This window comes from Chlorocebus sabaeus, chromosome 17 (assembly GCF_047675955.1).
Source record: "Chlorocebus sabaeus isolate Y175 chromosome 17, mChlSab1.0.hap1, whole genome shotgun sequence".
Classification (NCBI taxonomy): domain Eukaryota; kingdom Metazoa; phylum Chordata; class Mammalia; order Primates; family Cercopithecidae; genus Chlorocebus; species Chlorocebus sabaeus.
In genome coordinates, this window is record NC_132920.1 from 20611111 (window position 1) to 20631604 (window position 20494).

General features: G+C 37.4%; 1 protein-coding gene across 1 annotated transcript in view; it reads left to right on the forward strand.

The window, feature by feature from the left end:
- The window catches only part of CDKAL1 (CDKAL1 threonylcarbamoyladenosine tRNA methylthiotransferase), a 705645-nt gene that overhangs the window by 109103 nt on the left and 576048 nt on the right, over window positions 1–20494 (forward strand). The window contains exon 5 of the mRNA XM_007973575.3: window positions 5432–5516. Within this exon, the coding sequence (XP_007971766.3) occupies window positions 5432–5516 (85 nt within the window). The remainder of the gene's footprint in view (window positions 1–5431; window positions 5517–20494) is intronic.

A 20494-nucleotide genomic window follows, 5' to 3' on the forward strand; every position in this document is an offset into this window, starting at 1 on the left:
AGTTGATGGTGTTTCTTATAGTTGGTGGCATCTTAGAAGCCCAGAAATGTGTTCATAAGGGGGTAAGCCACGTGGAATCATCATTATTTATTGGCAAATAGCCATAGACGGTTTTCCTTCTCACTTTTCATTTTTAGTAAGTTTGTTTTCTCTGTTACTTCATAAATAAGACCTCTGCTGGGTGATCGTGGGTTGGCTCAGAGCTAGCAAATACTCTCAACTGGGAAAGGAAAAGTATAGAGCATTATCGTTTTGTTAACATTATTAACATTTATACAGATATCTGTCTTGAATTCTTAGCATTTGACATAATTAATTATTCCCTCTTTTTTTCCCTTCTTTTTTTTGAGATAGATTCTTGCTGTGTCGCCCAGGTTGGAGTGCAGTGGTGCGATCTCCGTTCACTGCAACCTCTGCCTCCTGGGATCAAGCAATTCTCCTGCCTCAGCCTCCCGAGTAGCTGGGACTATAGGCGCCCGCCACCATGACCGGCTAATTTTTGTATTTTTAGAAAATACAAAAGGATTTTGCCATGTTGGCCAGGCTGGTCTCGAACTCTCGACCTCAAGTGATTTGCCCGCCTCCGCCTCCTAGAGTGCTGGAATTACAGGCATGAGCCACCGTGCCCTGCCTGCTTTTTTTTTTTTTTTTCAATTTTAAAAATCAGATAGACTCTTTAAGACTGTAAACTCCCTGAAGGTAGAGGTTCTATTCACAGTCGTATCCCCAGTACCTAGAGTAGAGCCTGGCACATAGTGAATTCTGATTGCCTGTTGGTTGTTGATTGACAGATTTATGCTTCTAAGTAGAATTATCTTTTGATAATATTAAATAAGATGTGCTAACGCAAAACTGATAGAGTTTAGAAATAATTAAGAATCTCCTGGCTGGGTGCAGTGGCTCAAGCCTGTAATCCCAACACTTTAGGAGGCTGAGGTGAGTGGATCACAAGGTCAGGAGATCGAGACCATCCTGGCTAATAGGGTGAAATCCCATCTCTACTAAAAATACAAAAAGTTAGCCAGGCATGGTGGCAGGCGCCTGTAGTCCCAACTACTCGGGAGGCTGAGGCAGGAGAATGGTGGGAACCCGGGAGGCAGAGCTTGCAGTGAACTGAGATTGTGCCACTGCACTCCAGCCTGGGCGACAGAGTGAGACTCATCTCAAAAACAAAACAAAGCAAAACAAAACCAAAAACAAAAAAAAGAATCTCCTGTGTTCATTGGGAAAGGAATATTTGTTGGATGGGGAGTTTCCTAAAAGATTATGTAATTTTTTGGCATTTTGACATATTCACAGAATTCCTGCTGATTGAGGTTACTGCATCAAGAATAGTACAGTCATGTGTTGCTTAAGGATGGGAATTTGTTCTGAGAAATGTGTCAGGCTATTTCGTTATCATGTGAAATCATCAGATGTACCCACACAAACCTAGATTGTACAGCCTATGACGTATCTAGACCATTATATGGTATAGCTTATTGCTCCCAGGCTACACACCTGTACAGCATATTGCTGTATTGAATACTGTAGTCACTACAGAGCATCTAAACATAGAAAAGGTACAGTAAAAATATGGTATGAAAACTTTAAAATGGTGCACCTAAGACACTTACTGTGAATGGAGCTTGCAGGACTGGAAGTTGCTCTGGGTGAGTCAGTGGGTGGGTGGTGAGTGAATGTGAAGGCCTAGGACATACCCTGCACCCTACTGTAGACTTCATAAACACTGTACACTTAGGCTACACTAAATTTATGCAAAATATTTTTCTTTCATAATAATAAATTAACCTTAGCTTACTGTAATGTTTTTACTTTATAAACCTTTTAATTTTTGAAAACATTTTCACACTCTTATAATAACACTTAAAACACAAGCATTTTGTACAGCTGAACAAGAATATTTCCTTATTGTTTAAGCTTTTAGAATTAAATTTTATTTACTTATGACCAGGTGTGGTGGCTCACGCCTGTAATCCCAGCACTTTGGGAGGCTGAAATGGGTGGATCACAAGGTCAAGAGATTGAGACCATCCTGGCCAACATGGTGAAACCCCATCTGTACTAAAAATACAAAAAATTAGCTGGGCGTGGTGGCAGGTGTCTGTGGTCCCAGCTACTTGGGAGGCTGAGGCAGGAGAATCACTTGGGTCTGGGTGGCGGAGGTTGCAGTGAGCCGAGACTGCGCCACTGTACTCTAGCCTGGCAACAGAGCGAGACTCCATCTCAGATAAATAAATAAATAAAAATACATTTTACTAATTTATTTATTTATTTTTACTGTTTCAGTGTTTTTTTTTGTTAAAAGCTAAGACACAAACACACACATGAGCCTAGGCCTACAAAGGGTCGGGATCATCAATATCACTGTCTTTCACCAGCACATCTTGTCCCACTGGAAGATCTTCAGGGGCAATAACATGCATGGAGCTATCATCTCCTGTGGTAACAATGCCTTTCCTTCTTCTGGAATACCTGCCTCCTGGAGGACCTTCCTGAGGTTATTTTACAGTTAATTTTTTTTTTTTTTTTTGTGAGACAGAGTCTCACTGTGTCACCCAGTCTGGAGTGCAGTGGTGCAATCTTGGATCACTGCAACCTCTGTCCCCCGGATTCAAGCGATGCTTCTGCCTCAGCCTCCCGAGTAGCTGGGATTACGGGCGCCTGCCACCGCACCCGGCTAATTTTTGTATTTTTAGTAGAGATGGGATTTCACCATCTTGGTCAGGCTGGTCTCAAACTCCTGACCTCGTGATCCAGCCACCTCGGCCTCCCAAAGTGCTGGGATTACAGGTGTGAGCTACTGCGCCCGGCCAACCTTTTTTTTTTTTTTTTTTAAATAAGTAGAAGGAATACATTAAAATCGTGATGAAAAGTGTTCTATAGTAAATAGTAAGTGATAGGAATTTTTAAGCTCCACTATAATCTTGTGTATCAACTATCATATATGTGGTCCATTGTTGACTGAAATGTCATTATGCAACACATGTTTTCCCTTTATTTTGAAAGCCAACATTGGCAAAATTCCAAAGTACAATAATTTGCATTATTTATTCATTGCCATACTTCTCCTTGAGAGGTCCTATGGTAAGAGTTGTGTAATGACTTGAAAATGACTGGGTAAAAGAATGTGCCGGGATACAAAGCTGGCATCTGGTACAGATAGTTCTGTCATTGGGATTATTTATTTATTTTGAGATAGAGTTTTGCTCTTGTTGCCCAGACTGTAGTGCAGTGGCACGATCTCGGCTCACTGCAACTTCCACCTCCTGAGTTCAAGAGATTCTCCTGCCTCAGCCTCCTGAGTAGCTGGGATTACAGGTGCCCGCCCCCATGCCAGACTAATTTTTTGTATTTTTAGTAGAGACAGGGTTTCATCATGTTGGCCAGGCTGGTCTCGAACGCCTGACCTCAGGTGATCCACCTGCCTCGGCCTCCCAAAGTGCCGGGATTACAGGCGTGAGCACCCGCACCCGGCCCTTATGTATTTGTTTTGAAATAAACTAACAATTGCTAGATTTTTTTTATCGTTAGCTCCAGACATCTGTGACATTTTCTTATCTGCATAATACGGTTCTTAGAGTATTGCTTTGTCATTTGAAATTCAACATTCATTCAGTAAATATTTAAGGAGTATCTCCCATGTATCAGGCACTGTAATAAGTGCTGGGGATATAGTTACGAGTAAGGTGTGAGTCTCAGTCCTAAATCTTCGTTAAATACAACAGTGAAGCTTATTTCTTGAAGCTTATTTCTAAAGATCAATATGGGCTTCCAAGCTTTAGGAGATTGGAGAAGCGCCATATGCATGTGGTTCCACACATTGCCCCTCTGTCATCCTCCCCTCACCCTTTACCTACCTGCATATTGTTTAGTGCTCTATGACAGTCTGAATGTCTACTCTGTGCCCATCACTCTGTTGGGATTTGAACGTTCAAGAAGCAGCAGATAAAAATGTTGTATTCAGTATCACTTATATAGTAATAAAGACAGACCAAAAAAATGAAGGATTTTCAGTGTACAAGAATTGTCTACACACTGTCTGTTTTGGGAGTTCAGAGAAGAAAGAGTACTAGGATCAGATTGATAGTAGAGGAATATCACTCAGGTGGCACTGGGAATAATTTAGAGGTTACTAACAGGAGGTAGGTGAATAATCATTTCTGAGTTGAGTAGGGAAGTGACATAATTGATTTGTGTTTTATATACTGCACTCTGGTTGCTGGGTGGGAAATTAGACTATGGTCTGGAGGTAGAAGAAATGAATGCAAGAAATGAGTCAAATTAGCAAGGATCATAGTATTCAGCTGATAAATAAGAAGTTTCCATGCCTTTCATTGTTTCAATATATTTTTTTTTTAGGCGGACATGGTGGCGGGTGCCTGTAATCCCTGCTACTCAGGAGGCTGAGGCAGAGAATTGCTTGAACCCAGGAGGCAGAAGTTGCAGTGAGCAGAGATCATGCCACTGCACTCCAGCCTGGGTGACAGAGCAAGACTCTGTCTCAAAAAAAAGAAAAAAATTTTTTTTTGCAATGTTTATAATAAAATACTGGGATAATTTTGTGTGTGTGTGTGCCAAGTTACCAGAAACTCTGATGTGCTTACCAGTCTTCCTACCTAGTGCTGTTATTTGAATCTTCCTTCCTAGGTGGAGAATCTACACTTAGACATCTGTATGTTCTCTTAGTTCTTCATGTCATTTGATCTTAGCTTCTGTTCTTATACAGATACTGTTGAAGGTGCTGCAGTTTTCAATTTTGGTTTTCCTTTCTTTATGGTAATCCTATTTTAATTTATAAGATCCTTTCAGGCAACTGAAGTATGCAAGAGGCAGGTGGAATAGTAGCAACTTTAGGTATTTAAAAATTCATGTAATAAATATGATGGTTTTGGATTATTTGTTGCATTGCCAGTGAGTTTATTATAGTATATAACAATATTTAATCAAAATGGCGATAGGAATAAAAGGTCCACTTTGAGGTAAATCATTAATTTTTAAGGCAGACAAGTTATGTTTTTAAGAATTTCTCAAGCCTGAAGAATATTCAATGTGTGCTCTGTGCCTGAAAAAGCTTAACACAGAATCCACAAAGGCGAAATTAATTTGATACTCAGAGGTAAGATTAGGGCAAGTTCCACTTCAGTTTATGTAAATTATTAAATAGTACTGTCAAGCATTGAAAATAAAGGAAGAGAATGCTTATCATCATTACATTTTAAGTGAAAAGATATGTCATATAGTATACATTTTTATATTTATTGTTCACAAATATTTCAATGTTGTAGCAATTTTCTACTATGTTGTAATTGCCTGTTCATTTAACCCCACTGTTTTTTTCTCCCCACCACAGCAATCCCAGTGCCATTGGATATTTTTGAATGATTAAATGTGCTACTTACTTCATTTTTGTGTTCATTTTTTTAAATAGAAAATGCATCTGATGCAGATTTATGGCTCCTGAACAGTTGCACTGTAAAAAACCCAGCTGAAGACCACTTTAGAAACTCAATTAAGTAAGTCGAAATTGATTTTTTTCCTATTTTGTATAATCAAAGTAAGAATTGATACCAGAAGTTTAGCTTTCTAAAAATGTCAAAATAGATATTTAGTTTATATTAAAAAAGTATGAGTTGGACTTTTAAGATTATACTGTTTTGAATTTGTCTGATAAAGAATGATACTTTTTTATTTTTTATTTTTAAATTAAATTAAATTTAAGTTCTGGTTACATGTACAGGATGTGCAAGTGTGTTACATAGGCAAACGTGCCATGGTGGTTTGCTGTACCTATCAACCCATCGCCTAGGTATTAAGCGCTATATGCATTAGCTATTTATCCTGATGCTCTCCCTCCCCCCGCCCTCTACCAAGCCCGACTGTGTGTTGTTCCCCTCCCTGTGTCCCTGTGTTCTCATTGTTCAACTCCCACTTACAAGTGAGAACTTGCAGGATTTGGTTTTCTGTTCCTGTGTTAGTTTGGTGAGGCTGACGGCTTCCAGCTCCATCTGTGTCCTTACAAAGGACATGATCTCATTTCTTTTTTATTTTATTTATTTATTTATTTATTTATTTATTTATTTATTTATTTGAGACAGAGTCTCGCTCTGTTGCCCAGGCTGGAGTGCAGTGGCACGATCTCTGCTCACTGCAAGCTCCGCCTCCCAGGTTCACGCCATTCTCCTGCCTCAGCCTCCGGAGTAGCTGGGATTACAGGCGCCCACCACCATGCCTGGCTAATTTTTTGTATTTTTAGTAGAGACGAGGTTTCACCGTGTTAGCCAGGATGGTCTCGATCTCCTGACCTGGTGATCCACCCTCCTCGGCCTCCCAAAGTGCTGGGATTACAGGCGTGAGCCACCCCGCCCGGTCGATCTCATTTCTTTTTATGGCTGCATAGTATTCCATGTGTATATGCACCACAATTTCTTTACCAGTCTGTCCTTGATGGGCATTTGGGTTGATTCCATGTCTTTGCTATTGTGAATAGTGCTGCAGTGAGCATATGTGTGCATGTATCTTTTTAATAGAATGATTTATATTCCTTTGGGGATATACCCAGTAATGGGATTGCTGCATCAAATGGCATTTCTGGTTCTAGGTCTTTGAGAAATCGCCACCCTGTCTTACACAATGGTTTAATTAATTTACATTCCCACCAACAGTGTAAAAGTGTTCTTATTTCTCCACAGCCCCTCCAGCGTCTTTTGTTTGTTGACTTTTAATAATCGCCACTCCAACTGGTGTGAGATGGTTTTGGCTTGCATTTCTCTAATGATCAGTGATGTTGAATTTTTTTCATATGTTTTTTGGCTGCATAAATGTCTTTTGAAAAGGGTCCATGTGCTTTGCCCACTTTTTGATGGGATTGTTTGTTTTTTTTCTTATAAATCTGTTTAAATTCTTTATAGATTCTGGATATTACACCTTTGTCATGTGGATAGATTGTAACAAATTTCTCTCATTCTATAGGTTGTCTGTTCACTCTGATGATAGTTTCTTTTGCTGTGCAGAAGCTCTTTAGTTTAATTAGATTCCATTTGTCAAATTTTGCTTTTGTTGAAATTGCTTTTGATGTTTTCATCATGAAATCTTTGCCTGTGCCTATGTCCTGAATGGTATTGCCTAGGTTTTCTTCTAGGGTTTTTGAAGTTTTGGGCTTTACATTTAAGTCTTTAATCCATCTTGAGTTAATTTTTGTATAAGGGGTGAAGAAGGTGCCCAATTTCAATTTTCTGCGTATGGCTATCCAGTTTTCCCAGCACCGTTTATCAAGTAGGGAATCCTCTACCCATCGCTTGTTTTTGTCAGGTTTGTTGAAGATCAGATGGTTGTAGATGTGCCGTCTTATTTCTGAGTTCTCTATTCTGTTTCCTTGGTCTGTGTGTCTGTCTTTACACCAGTCCTACGAAGCTTTGGTTACTGTAATCTTGTAGTATAGTTTGAAATTGGGTAGCATGATGCCTACAGTTTTGTTCTTTTTGCTTAGGATTGTCTTGGCTATACGGGCTCTTTTTTGGTTCCATATGAATTTTAAAGGAGTTTTTTTTGTTTGTTTTTTGTTTTTCTAATTCTATAAAGAATGTCAATGGTAGTTTAATGGGAATAGTATTGGATCTATAAATTACTTTGGGCAGTATGGCCGTTTTCATGATATTGATTCTTCCTATCCATGAGCATGGAATGTTTTACCATTTGTTTGTTTCCGCTCTTATTTCCTTGAGCAATGGTTTGTAGTTCTCCTCAAAGAGGTCCTTCACTTCCCTTGTTAGCTGTTTTCCTAGGTATTTTATTCTTTTTGTGGCAATTGTAAATAGGAGTTCATTCATGATTTGGCTGGCAGTTTGTCTATTCTTGGTGTATAGGAATGCTTGTGATTTTTGCATATTGATTTTGTATCCTGAGAGTTTGCTGAAGTTGCTTATTAGGTTAAGGAGTTTTTCGGCTGAGACGATGGGGTTTTCTAGAAATAGGATCATGTCATATGCAAACAGAGACAGTTTGACTTCCTCTCTTTCTATTTAAATATGCTTTATTTTTTTCTTTTGCCTGATTGCCCTGGCCAGAACTTCCAATACTATGTTGAATAGGAGTGGTGAGAGAGGTCATCCTTGTCTTGTGCCCGTTTTTAAGGGGAATGCTTCCAGCTTTTGCCCATTCGGTATGATATTGCCTGTGGGTTTGTCATAAATGGCCCTTATTATTTTGAGGTCTGTTCCATCAATACTTATTGAGAGTTTTTAACATGAAGGGATGTTGAATTTTATTGAAGACCTTTTCTGCATCTATTGAGAAAATCATGTGGTTTTTGTCTTTAGTTCTGTTTGTGTGATGAATCATATTTATGGATTTGCATATATTGAACCAGCCTTGCATCCGGGGATGAAGCCCACTTGATCATGGTGGATGAGCTTTTTGATGTGCTGCTGGGTTTGGTTTGCCAGTATTTTATTGAGGAGTTTTGCATTGATGTTTATCATGGATATTGGCCTGAAATTTTCTTTTTTTGGTGTATCTCTGCCAGGTTTGGGTATCAGGATGATGCTGGCCTCATAAAATGAGTCAGGAAGAAGTCCCTTTTTTTCAGTTGTTTGGAATAGTTTCAGAAGGATGACTTTTTGAAGGTTTTTTTTGTGTGTCTATCTCCTTAAGAATGATACTTTAATGGGAACTTTTCTAATAAGTGATTTCAGTGTTTGTGAAGTTATCTAATAGGTGATTTTTGAGGATTTGTTAAGTATTAACTATGTGTTCTTCTCGGAGAATCAGTGCATACTTTGTGAAGTTGCCTGACACAGTCCTTGCCTCTTTTCCCTGTCCATTAGCTCTGTTCTAAGTGCTACAGTACCTGGTTTTCAATAGAATTGCAGTTTGTTGAAGGGAGGTGGGTATATTAAGTCCTTGCTTCTTGCTTTGTTCCTTCAAGCTAACGTGGAAGAAGTATCCTTTTTTCACATTTTATCTGAATCTTATCCCCATGCATCTTCTTAGAAACCTTATTCTAGAAATTATTTCCTCATTCCATATTTCCAACCTCTCCAACTCCCCTGGAACCTTTTCACTGGTATTTAAACATACCTGGGTCTAATCAGCCCCCTGTACCCCTGTTAGCTATTGTCCTACATTTTTTCTTGCCTTCCCAGCCAGACTTTCAAAAATTCTTCTCTTCTTAATTTCATTCTTATACTCATTCGTTTTCCCCTTTATTGGTTTTATTGTGAAATACATTAAACATATAATAATGTTTATAAAACACATACAGTTTAAGTAATAATAAACTTAAACATCTGCCACCCCGTGTAAGACATATAACAGTGTCAAGACCATAGAAACTGCCGTGTTTTCAATCATAACTCCCAAGAAGTAACCTTTATCTTGACTTTTGTGAGTCATTTTCTTGCTTTTATTAATGTATCATCTATTAAGTATGTCTCTAAACAGTGTGTTGTCTTGTTTAGCTCTATTTTGAACTTTTATCTGTTGAACTTATACCGTTTGTGTTCTTCTGAGATTTACATCTTTTTCTCAGCAATACGCTTTGAGATTTATTCATGTTAATGGGTGTAAATAACTCTGGTCATTCATAGAATTTGCTTCAGTTTATCCATTTTATTACTAATAGAGTTTTGAATTTTTCCCAATGTTTTTGCTTTCATGAACATTCCTGCTGTGAATATCTTAAACGTGTTTTCTGGTACACATGTGTAAGAATTATTCTATAATATGAACCTGGGAGTTGAATTACTGGGTAACATATCTGTGTACATTCAGACTTTATTAGGTAACGCCATTTTCTTTTCACAAATGGATGTAGTAGTGTGCATTCTCACCAGTAATGGATGTGTGTATTTGTTGGTTTCCATTCTTGCCAGTACTTGATATGGCCAGACTTGATAAGTTTTTGCAAGTCTGTTGGTGATGATGGTATTTTGTTTTGGTTTTAATTTGCATTTCTTTTTTTTTTTTTTTCTTGAGACAGGCTCTCACTCTGTCGCCCAGGCTAGAGTGCAGTGGCAGGATGTCGGCTCACTGCAACCTCTGCGTCTCGTGTTCAAAGGATTCTCCTGTCTCAGCCTCCTGGGTACCTGGGATCATAGGCATGTGCCACCACGCCCGGCTAATTTTTTTTTTTTTTTTTTTTTGAGAGAGAGTCTCACTCTGTCATCAGGCTTAAGTGCAGTGGTGCAATCTTGGCTCACTACAACCTCTGACTCCTGGGTTCAAGTGATTCTCCTGCCTCAGCCTCTTAAATAGCTGGCATTACTACTAGCTGGCACCACCACGCCTGGCTAATTTTTCTGTTTTTATTGGAGATGGAGTTTCACCATGTTGACCAGGATGATCTCAATCTCCTGACCTTGTGATCTGCCTGCCTCGGCCTCCCAAAGTGCTGGGATTATAGGCGTGAGCCACCACATCTAGGCAATTTTTTGTATTTGTAGTTGAGATGTGGTTTCACTGTGTTGGCCAGACTGGTCTCGAACTTCTGACCTCAAGTGATCCACCCGCCTCGGCCTCCGAAAGTGCTGGGATTACAGGCGTGAGCCACCGTGCCCGGCCTTAGTTGCATTTCTATGGTCATGAATGAGGTTGAGCTTTTTAAAATAGATCTATTGGCTATTTAGATTTTACTTTTTTTGTAAAATGGCTTCTCAGGTCATTTGTCTATTTTTTTTTTTTTCATTTTAATCATTTATTTGTGGCCATATATTATGTGTCTTACAGATCCTAATCCTTAGATATTATACATGTTGCAATATCTTCTCCCAATTGTGGCTTATCTTTTCATTTTCTTTTGTGGTATCTTTTGGTGAAGATAAATTCTGGTTTAAAATTTATTAATCCATTCCTTTTGGTCTGTGTTCTTCTTGTTTAAGAAGTCTTTTCTTACTCTGAAGCTTTTAAGATATTCTCCTGTATTTTCGTTTAAAAGTTTCATGGTTTTTACCTTTTACGTTTAGGTCTGTGATTCATCTGGAGTTGATTGTTATTATTTTTTGTTATGGTACCAGAAGGGGTCCAATTTTATTTTATGTTTTTCTCTGTAGATAAACAATTGTTTTCAGTATCATTTATTTATTTATTTTAAGTTCTGTTCTTTCTCCTTTTATCTGTGCATTACCCACCCTCTCATATGTTGAGCGTCTATAGATGTTTGAGTCTGTTCTTGGTCCTCTGTTACATTCCTTTGATATATTTCTTTATTCTGGTTCTTGTTCTATACAGTAGAAGTAGTATAGAGTTATATCAAGGCTACCTATCTGATAGTGCTAGTACCTTTCTGTTCTTCTTTAAGAGTGTATCCGTTTTTAAGTTCAACAAGGAATACTGCTGTGCATTTGTGATTACATATTTTTAATCTTTAGATGATTTTGGGGAGAAATGAATCTTCACAATTTTGAGTTATCCAACTCAGTTCTATCCTGATTTTTAAGGATTGATTCTTTTCTTTCTGTAGCTCTTGTGCATCTTTTAGACTTTTTTCTCCCAATGCAGATATTGAATTATTCCAGTGCCATTAACAAAATAAACTTACTCTTTCTTCTTTTGCCTGCACAGTGTGTACTTTATATTTTTATGCTACTGTAAATGGTAAACTTAAAAAATTTTTCATTTTCTGTGTTTGCTGCCTTGGTCAGGGAGTTAATTGTAGTAGCAGTGTGAAGGATGGTTGTGTGTAAGGAAGAGTATAGATCAGGAGTCCAGTGAGGTTGTAGTTGTAGTGGTTGTAGAGTGGTTGTAGTCCAGGTACAGAGGATCTCATCTAAAGTGGAGGTGTTCAGAATTGGAAGGAATACATTGCCTTGAGAAGGAAGAATTCTTTATATCAGAGGTCTCCAACCCCTGGGCTATGGACCTGTACTCGTCTGTGGCCTGTTAGGAACTGGCTGCACAACAGGAAGTGAGTGGTAGGCGAGCAAGCATTGTTGCCTGAGCTCTGTCTCCTATTAGATCAGCAGCAGCATTAGATTCTTACAGGGGCACAAACCCTATTGTGAACTGTGCATGTGAGGGATCTAAGTTGCACTTCTTATGAGAATCTAATGCTTGATGACCCGAGGTGGAACAGTTTCACCCCAAAACCATACCTCCTACCCCTGGTCTGTGGAAAAATTGTCTTCCATGAAGCCAGTTCCTGGTGCCAAAAAGGTTGGGGGGACCGTTGCTTTACACATTCCATATTGTCCGAGATGGCTCTAAGGACTCTGGCTAGAAAGAAGTGAGGAATTCTAGGAAGGGAGTTATTAAGAGATGACATGTTTTGGTTTTGAACATGCTGTATTTGAAGTTATAGATAAATATTTTAATAAGATGATGAATATACTTGAACTTGATTGAGTGTCTTCTATGTGATAGGCAGTGTTCTAAGTGCTTTAGATGAATTAGATATTATCTAGCTTAATTCTTGCAGCCTGTCAATGAGCTGTAGATTCCATTTGTATTCCTGTTTTATAGGTGAAGCAGCATCTGTTTTACAGATGAAGGTCTCTAAGGCTGTTCAGTTCATAAATGGTAGAGGAGGGATTTTAACCGAGGCAGTCTGACTAGAGTCTGTGCATTTAACCATTTTATTACTGTGCTTTCTAGATAAAGATGTCAAGTAAGTGGTTGCAGAATTGAGGCAGATATCAAAGAGGTCAACACTAGAAATAGATTTAATATTGTTTGCATAGAGTTGATAGTTGAATGTGATGGCATCTTTAATTCAAAATGGTGGAAGGAGCAGAGGAGTTCTTACCTGAGTGATGGCAAGAGGTAAGGGAAGGGAGGATGGAAGAGGGGAATTAGGGTCACATTTAGGAGCAGAAGAAGGATGAATTAAACTAAGGCAGAGAATGTTATTCACCAGATGCTGTTCATTTTCAGAGAATGCTTTTTTTTTTTTTTTAAATGAGAAGCCTGTGATTATCCCAAATTATCTATTTTTTCTCTATAGAAAGGTAAACAAGATACAAAGATACTTTAGTGCTACTGATACCCCGTATGTACTGAACCCAGAGATATAGTTTCTGTGATTATCAACTTTATAATGTAATTAATGGACATAGTTCTAGAGTGTTTCTAAAAGTTTAAAAACTCAAATATAACTTGTGTCAGTGGGTTTTGTTATATATGTGTTATGAATATGGTTCAAAGTAATGATATGCTGTTTGAATTATTAAGTAGAAGTGACACAAGAAAAGTTTACCATTTAAACACTACAAAGCTAGTGGTAGCAAGCACAGGTTACTTTAATGTACTATTCTGCTTGATTGAAAGAACATTTCAAAATACATTATATATGATTAAGTATTTTTAATGGCCCTGAAGACTTTTGATCATCACAACTAATTCTTATTAAGATAACACTTAAACTAACATTTGATTTCCTTCCATAATAAATACAATCCTGTAAGAGGTACAATAACAATTAACATTGGGAAAACATCAGATTGAGGTGACATTTATACATATGAAATCTTTCCGTGATGGATTACTCTTGTCAAGCATTTTGCTTTATTTAGAGATTTTCCCAGTTGTGGTCACCATTGCCTAACAGAAAACAGCAAAGATGAGTAGTGTAACATTGTTACATGTTAAGCTGTGCTACACATGTGCCTTTTCTCATCCTCCAGCTCCATCCTTTCCCTTTGCCATCTCTTGCATGCATTTTAGTTTTCCATGAGAGTAAGGTAAAGCTTAGATTCAAAGACTGCCTGATAAGATGTTGCTTCTCCTTCTGTTGCTCCCAATCCTTTATACCCAAATGTAAAGATTTACAGCAGTGGGGTGGGACCTGTCTTTTTCTAACCTGGGCTCTTTACCCATGATTGCTTCACTTTGCTACTCATTCCTGTGTGTCATCATCTCTCCACCATCTGCTTTGGTTTTCCTTCAGTACTTCTTGGTGTTAAATAGTTGTTTTAAATTATGCATCACATCATTTTGTTTCTCTTGAGCCACCACACAAAAGATCACCTTGTTTTGACAGGAATAAAGAAAGATGACTCTAAGGGATTTACTGTCTTTCATGTGATTAATACAGTCTCATTGATTAAGATCCAGAAATTGTGAATTTGTGACATGACAGTTATGGACTAAAATATTTTGTCGTTTGTTTTGGGGCTTTACTTTTTTCAAGGTTTTACAGTGTTTGTATTATTGATATTCAGATTGATAAAAGAGTAAGAATTTTAAGTAGCAAAAATAGAGATAAGAGTGACTTATTGGTTGCCTTTTCACCTTAGAAATCTGAAATGTTATTGCCCTTTGTAATTTAGAAAGAATCACTAGTAAGCCCCCTGTGTTATGATGGCAGTCTACTGGATGCACACTATTTCCTCTTGAGCATTTGTCAGTTGCCCTGGCTTTGTTTTATCCATTAGACCATTTTGATTTAGACAATATAGCCTTTAACTTGGGGGGTTCTTGAGTAAATGAAAAAGATCAAAAGTTTCAAAAAATAAAATTTGCTCTTAATGATAATATCACATCAGAAAACTCCTTTGGTTAATGCTTTATAAAAGTGTGGGATCTTTTCCATGCCACCTACAGGAGGTCATTCAGAGGCTGGTGAAAATAAACACATCTTGTGTGTCCTATATAAATGATGGAAAGAATAGCCAGCATGCTTTGATCATGGACTGTCAACCTCTATTTGACCTTGTGCATTATTAACCCAAATGGGCACTGTGGTTTAGCCATACTGATAGTGGATAGACAGGAGACACTTGTTTTTAACTGCCTTTGCCTGTAGAAATAAATGGTAATGTTGAAGGGATGGCTTAGGTATCTGAGTGTAATTACTTGAAACAATAATTGAAAATAAAGACAGAACTGGATAAAGACAAAAAATGTGTGTTTGAGACAGAGAATACCTACTTTGTATAACATCTTTTCACTATAGGAAAGCGCCTTACATGCTATTCTGTTGAACAAAACATAAATTATTGGATTGTCATTCCTATTATGAAAATATTCTTTGTTTTATGTAGATTTATTTTTTGAGTTCTTTTTCTTCAAAAATTGAAGTTGCGGGAGGTACCAGAATATTATTTCAACTTGAACTTGTAAAGTAAATTGCTTTCAAGAAAGCTGACTTCGTAAGAACAGAGAAGTGGTTGCCCTTTCAGTTAGTAATTATCCAGTTTAAAAGAATTAAAAAAAAACCCCTTTCCAGTTCTCTTGTTAACCACATTCACTAGTAATTTTTTGTTGTTGTTGTTGTTAACTAAACTTCTAAAAGTTACTTTTATTTATTTTTTGAGACCAGGTCTCGTTCTGTTGCCCAGGCTGGAGTGCAGTAGCATGATCCTGGCTGACTGTAGCCTCATCCTCCCAGGCTACAGCAATTCTACCACATCAGCCTCCTGAGTAGCTGGGACTACAGGCACACGCCACCACACCTAGCCAATCTGTTATTATTATTATTATTATTGTTTTTAGTAGAGATGAGGTCTTGCTATGTTGCTCAGGCTGCTCTTGAACTCCTGACCTCAATCAAGTGATCCTCCTGTCTTGGCCTCCCAAAGTGTTGCGGATTACAGGCATGAGCCACCTTGCCTGACTTCCAAAATTAATTTTTAATTAAAAAATTTTGGCATTAGAAGGTAAAAATCACAGGATTTTGGTTGGGCCTTTTGTGAGAAATAAGTTAGATAATGCAAGTTATTTGAGTTATACTTTAAATAATACTATAGTTTGTTGATTTTTTGTTAAACTTAGATATTTTAATTTTAACTCTTCCAAAAATCACAGGGTTTTGGTTGGGCCTTTTGTGAGAAATAAGTTAGATAATGCAAGTTATTTGAGTTATACTTTAAATAATACTATAGTTTGTTGATTTTTTGTTAAACTTGGATATTTTAATTTTAACTCTTCTAATTATATGAAATGGCTATAGTTCAGAATCCGTTTCATCGTCTTGTTTAAAATGTCAGTGCCAGATTCAGTGAATCGTTGTGTGCTCTTCCCAGTCACAATCTCATTTTTTCAGCTATCCTTGCCCTCCAAAAAGTATCCTTTTACATGGAAAGTTAGTTCAAAATATTAGACTGTTTGAATTAATTAGTATTATTGGTTAGGTATTATCTAATAAGATTTTTTTTCTCCCAACAGTGCTATGCTTAATATGGATTTACATTTTCCTACCATTTCTCATCTGCTTCCACTGTTTAGATATTGTCTGTATGCTGATTTCTTTGATCTTTATATCTCCTTACAGGCTCCAGCCTTGTATATCCCACTGCTTCCTTGACTTCGCCATTTGGATGACCTTTACCATGGATGCCTCAAATCATGGTGTCAGGGCCTCCTCCTTATCTACCTCACCTTTTCTCCAGCTGGCATTTCCATTAGTAGTGCCCATCTTCTTGGATTGTGGTCATCAGGAATTGCACATCATTTCTTAGTATAACAAGGGGTTTTAAAAAAATGTGTTCAATGCCTCCCTCTCCTACCTCTTTTCTTGGCACTGGGTTATAGAATTTTACTTCCTCCCCGACATTAGAAAATTTCCCAAGCACATAATGTATTTGCATATGTTCTTCCCTTCCTTGGACTATCCTCTCCCTTTTCTCCAAATGAATGCCCTCAACCTCCACCCATCCCACATTAATCCCACCTTGCTAAATAGTTGATCTTTGGAACTCATGTCAGAGATAACACCTTTGGAGTCATCTCCCTTCTAAGCCTGACCTCACCTCTTAGCTCCAAGGTCTGTTCCATGCTAGTTCTTTATCCCGTATTAACATCTATTGTTGCATAGTACATTTTATTATTTGTTTACGTATTTGGCTTGCTACTAGATTGTGAGTTTTGAGGTTAGGATATTGACCTCAGAAAAATTCTTTTTATAAAGCCTTTGACCCTCTGACTCTACTGTGTAATGATTTTCCTTGTCCTGGGAAACAGATACCATTAATAGACAAAGACCATTTGTTAACGGTTGTAAGAATGTTCTCCCAAGGTTGTAGTGAGTCCCTTGACAGATACAGGCTGTGTATTTGTAGAAAGGGGAAAGAACATTCTAACTTCCTAATTTCTAATTTCTAATATTGTATTTCTGAGGCAAGTAGTAAAAGGAGTAAGAATACTCCCTTCTTGGAGTAGTCACCTGGTCATGCTGGCAGGATCTTGTGCTCCTCACTATCCTGAATGAGCTCCGGGCCAGCTTTAGGACTGTGGCCATTAGATTAGTTAAAGCATCCCATCTTGAGTGAGAGAGTAGGAAAGGTGGATAAAAACCTGGTTAGTGTTTGGCCTTGAGTTTGGCACACAATTATAATTACTCAATACATGTTTATATAATTAGGTTGAACTGATTTTTCCTCTTTTTGGGAAAAGGTTTAGTATCGTTCTGCTGTCTTTGCATCAAGTCATCATTAATATATTTATGTTAAGTACGTTATAAGTTGTATAAGTAATATAACTGCATTAATATCAGAACACTTGTCTTATATTTGAGTATCAAATTGTCCAGATTTGAGAGTGAGCAAGATACACCAGATATACCACCAAAATTGAAAAAAAAAAAAAAATCAACTGGTTGTTGGGGAAGAAGTAGTAGTGTTGGAAAGGTTAGCTTGATAGAGGATTTTGTAAGATGAGTGAAAAAGATCTAAAAGGACCATGATGTTGTCTCTGTTATTGACTGAGGTATCTTTGGTCTCTAGAACAGTGCCTGATGACCAGCATTGAGTTATTTATTCATTGAATTGAATTGAAAGATTTGATGAAGGCCAAGTTTCTCTAAATAAATTCTTGTTCATGGATTAGGCCTTATTATCTATCATATGTGAATTCATTTTATTCAAGTCTTATGTCACGGTTTTGTTTAGTCTATTTCCTGTTGTTGCTATGATTTTGTAATTTTTTTCCCCCATGAGCTTGTTTGGAGCTGACAATGGTATTTGAGGAGCAAGCTTTCTAGAAACATAAGTGAAGAGTTTTTTGTAAAGTAGGGGGTGAGAGTTATGTATGTTCAGAGCAGCTTCTGACCATTTCCTGTTAGAGGCTTCCAGTTGTCTTCTAACTCTGGAAAAACATGGAGATGAGTGAGAGGAAAGGCAGGATATTATCATGTGATGTATGCCAGTGAGCAATTTTATTGGAAATACAAAAGAAAGTCTATTTTAGTGTTTAATTCCTGGTTTACGTTTAAAAAAAAAACCCAACAAAATGAAACTGTAAACTTACAGTTAAAAGATTAGTAACTTAATTTGCAAATCAGCAACAGAAAAAGCAGTTCAGAGGTGGTAGGCCATTTTAAAATGCAAAACTTGAGTTTCGAGATATCCAAAATCTTTTTGAAGAATAGTATTTTGCATATTTTATGATTAATGTTACATCAACAGTTGCTTTGTTTTTGCCATTTTAAGCAAGAGAGTGAGTGAAAGAGGGCAGTGTATTATGTGCTGGCAACAGCTGGCTGATAGCATTGAAATACTTACGTAATTAATATATGTGTTGGCTGTTGTCCTAACAACTCTGTAGGTGGAGGCTCCAGAAAGCATGCAGAAACTTGCTTTAGCAGGATTAAAGAAGAAATCAACATGATCTAAGTCTGTTCTTTCAGCCAAGAGTGATTTCCTATTGTTTTGGTTTGAAAGACATTCTACTTATTCTTGGTGTGTGTGTTTATATAACAGCAGAGAAAAAAAGACTCTTGTTTTTTTCTTCCCTTATTGTTTGCTCTAAGAGTGACAAACGTAATCTTTCGTAATTTTTAGTTAGTAGTATTGTTTAATAACTGATAATAAGTGAAATAAAAAACACATTTTCTTTAAACCCATAGGACTACCAAAGTATTAAATATTAACCCTTTTTATTTCTTACTTATGGTTACACTTAGGTGTCATTCTCTGGGCCACATTAATGAAGTTATGTAGATTGTAGAATATATTAAGGGATAGATTGCTATGATCCTGGAAAATTGGATAGGAGTGGCAGGTAATATGCAACTTACTTTTACCTAACAGCTGTGGATCTAAATCTTACTCAAAGTACCCTGTGTTTACATATTTTACTATTTTTGTAGCTCTAAGGCTGAGGCTGGTCCCTACTGTACCTTTGACGAAAGGATGGCACTTTTGTGGGTGTCAGAAAGAGTGCACAGACACAGTGCAGCACCACTGTGTGGCTGTCCCACATTAATAACACTGTCTTTTCTTAATCTGTCTGCACGCATTTTCAGAGTTCCTTAGGGGCAGCCACTGTATCTTTTATCTGTATCCCGGCATCTTATACAGTGATTGACAGTAATAGTTGAACAAATGAATGAACCAACTCATATGTATGCTTCCTTTGTATGTTTATCTTTCCCATCCCGTCCACCTTCTGCATCTGTCAGATCTCATGTCTTCCTCTGGATTTTCATGGAACTTTTTCTGTGTCTCTTTCTTATTAGATTTTAGGACTTTGAACTTGAGGTCATCTGCATGTCATGGAAAACCTAAAAAGCAGAGGCTTCCATGAGTTGGGGGATTTATTTTTTGTACATATGGCAAAGTCCACAGTTAGGAAATTGCTGGCTTTGGTTTACCAATTTAAGGGTATGAGGAGTGAAGTCGGTTGTTTTACAGGTCTTTCCCTGTTGGTGTCAAATGGTTATTGCTCTCTGGCCATCACATGCCCTTTCCTCCACAAAAAAGGTGGAAATACCAAACTGGATGTGCCAACTGAGTCTGTCCCTTCTTTAAAGGAGCTTTATAGGAAGTCCCACTCAAAACCTATGCTTGCATCTCATTGTGTGGAGTCATATCACAGGACTACCTCTGTTTATAAGAGAGGCTGGGAAATGTAGTGTTTTTTCTTTCTTTTGTTTTTATACTTCTCACATTGTTGCTCCCAACAGAATTGGGGTTCTGTTAGTAAGGAAGATGGGGAGACGGGGATAATGTTCCTTGGCTTGATATCTCTGCTTTAGGGTATAAACTTTGGGACAAGATATACATTTTATTTATCTTTCTATCATTTATCAGGGCCATTGTGTTGGAGGAGGTCCTCAACATACTTGTTAACAAATTATACTTCTTTCTCTTGTAATCTGTATTCAGAACATTTAAGAAATAACATAGTTGACATTTCAGAACTTTTGCTCTTTTTGCTTACTCCGAGTGGTCTCTGATGAAGGAATAACAGAATACACAGGAGCAGTTCATGGCTTAGTTGTTGGACACATATATTTTTTTTAAAATGGGACTTGCACATATTTTCTGCTCTTAAGACCTACAATGACCATATTTGAAATGGAATCTATAAGGAAAATATATTTTTCATTGATCTGAGATTCATTTCTGTGATATAATAATAATAAGCCTGGTTTAAAACCTAGATACTTTAATTTAGACATAAAACAAAAGTGGAATTTATAATGATTACCATAGAGGGTCTTAACCAATTGGAACACAGGTTGAATGACAGTTAAATTCATTTTATAATTAGATGTTTAGAAATTAATATTTTGTTTAATTCTAAAAAACTTTAGGTACAGCTGAAAAATACCACCTCTCAC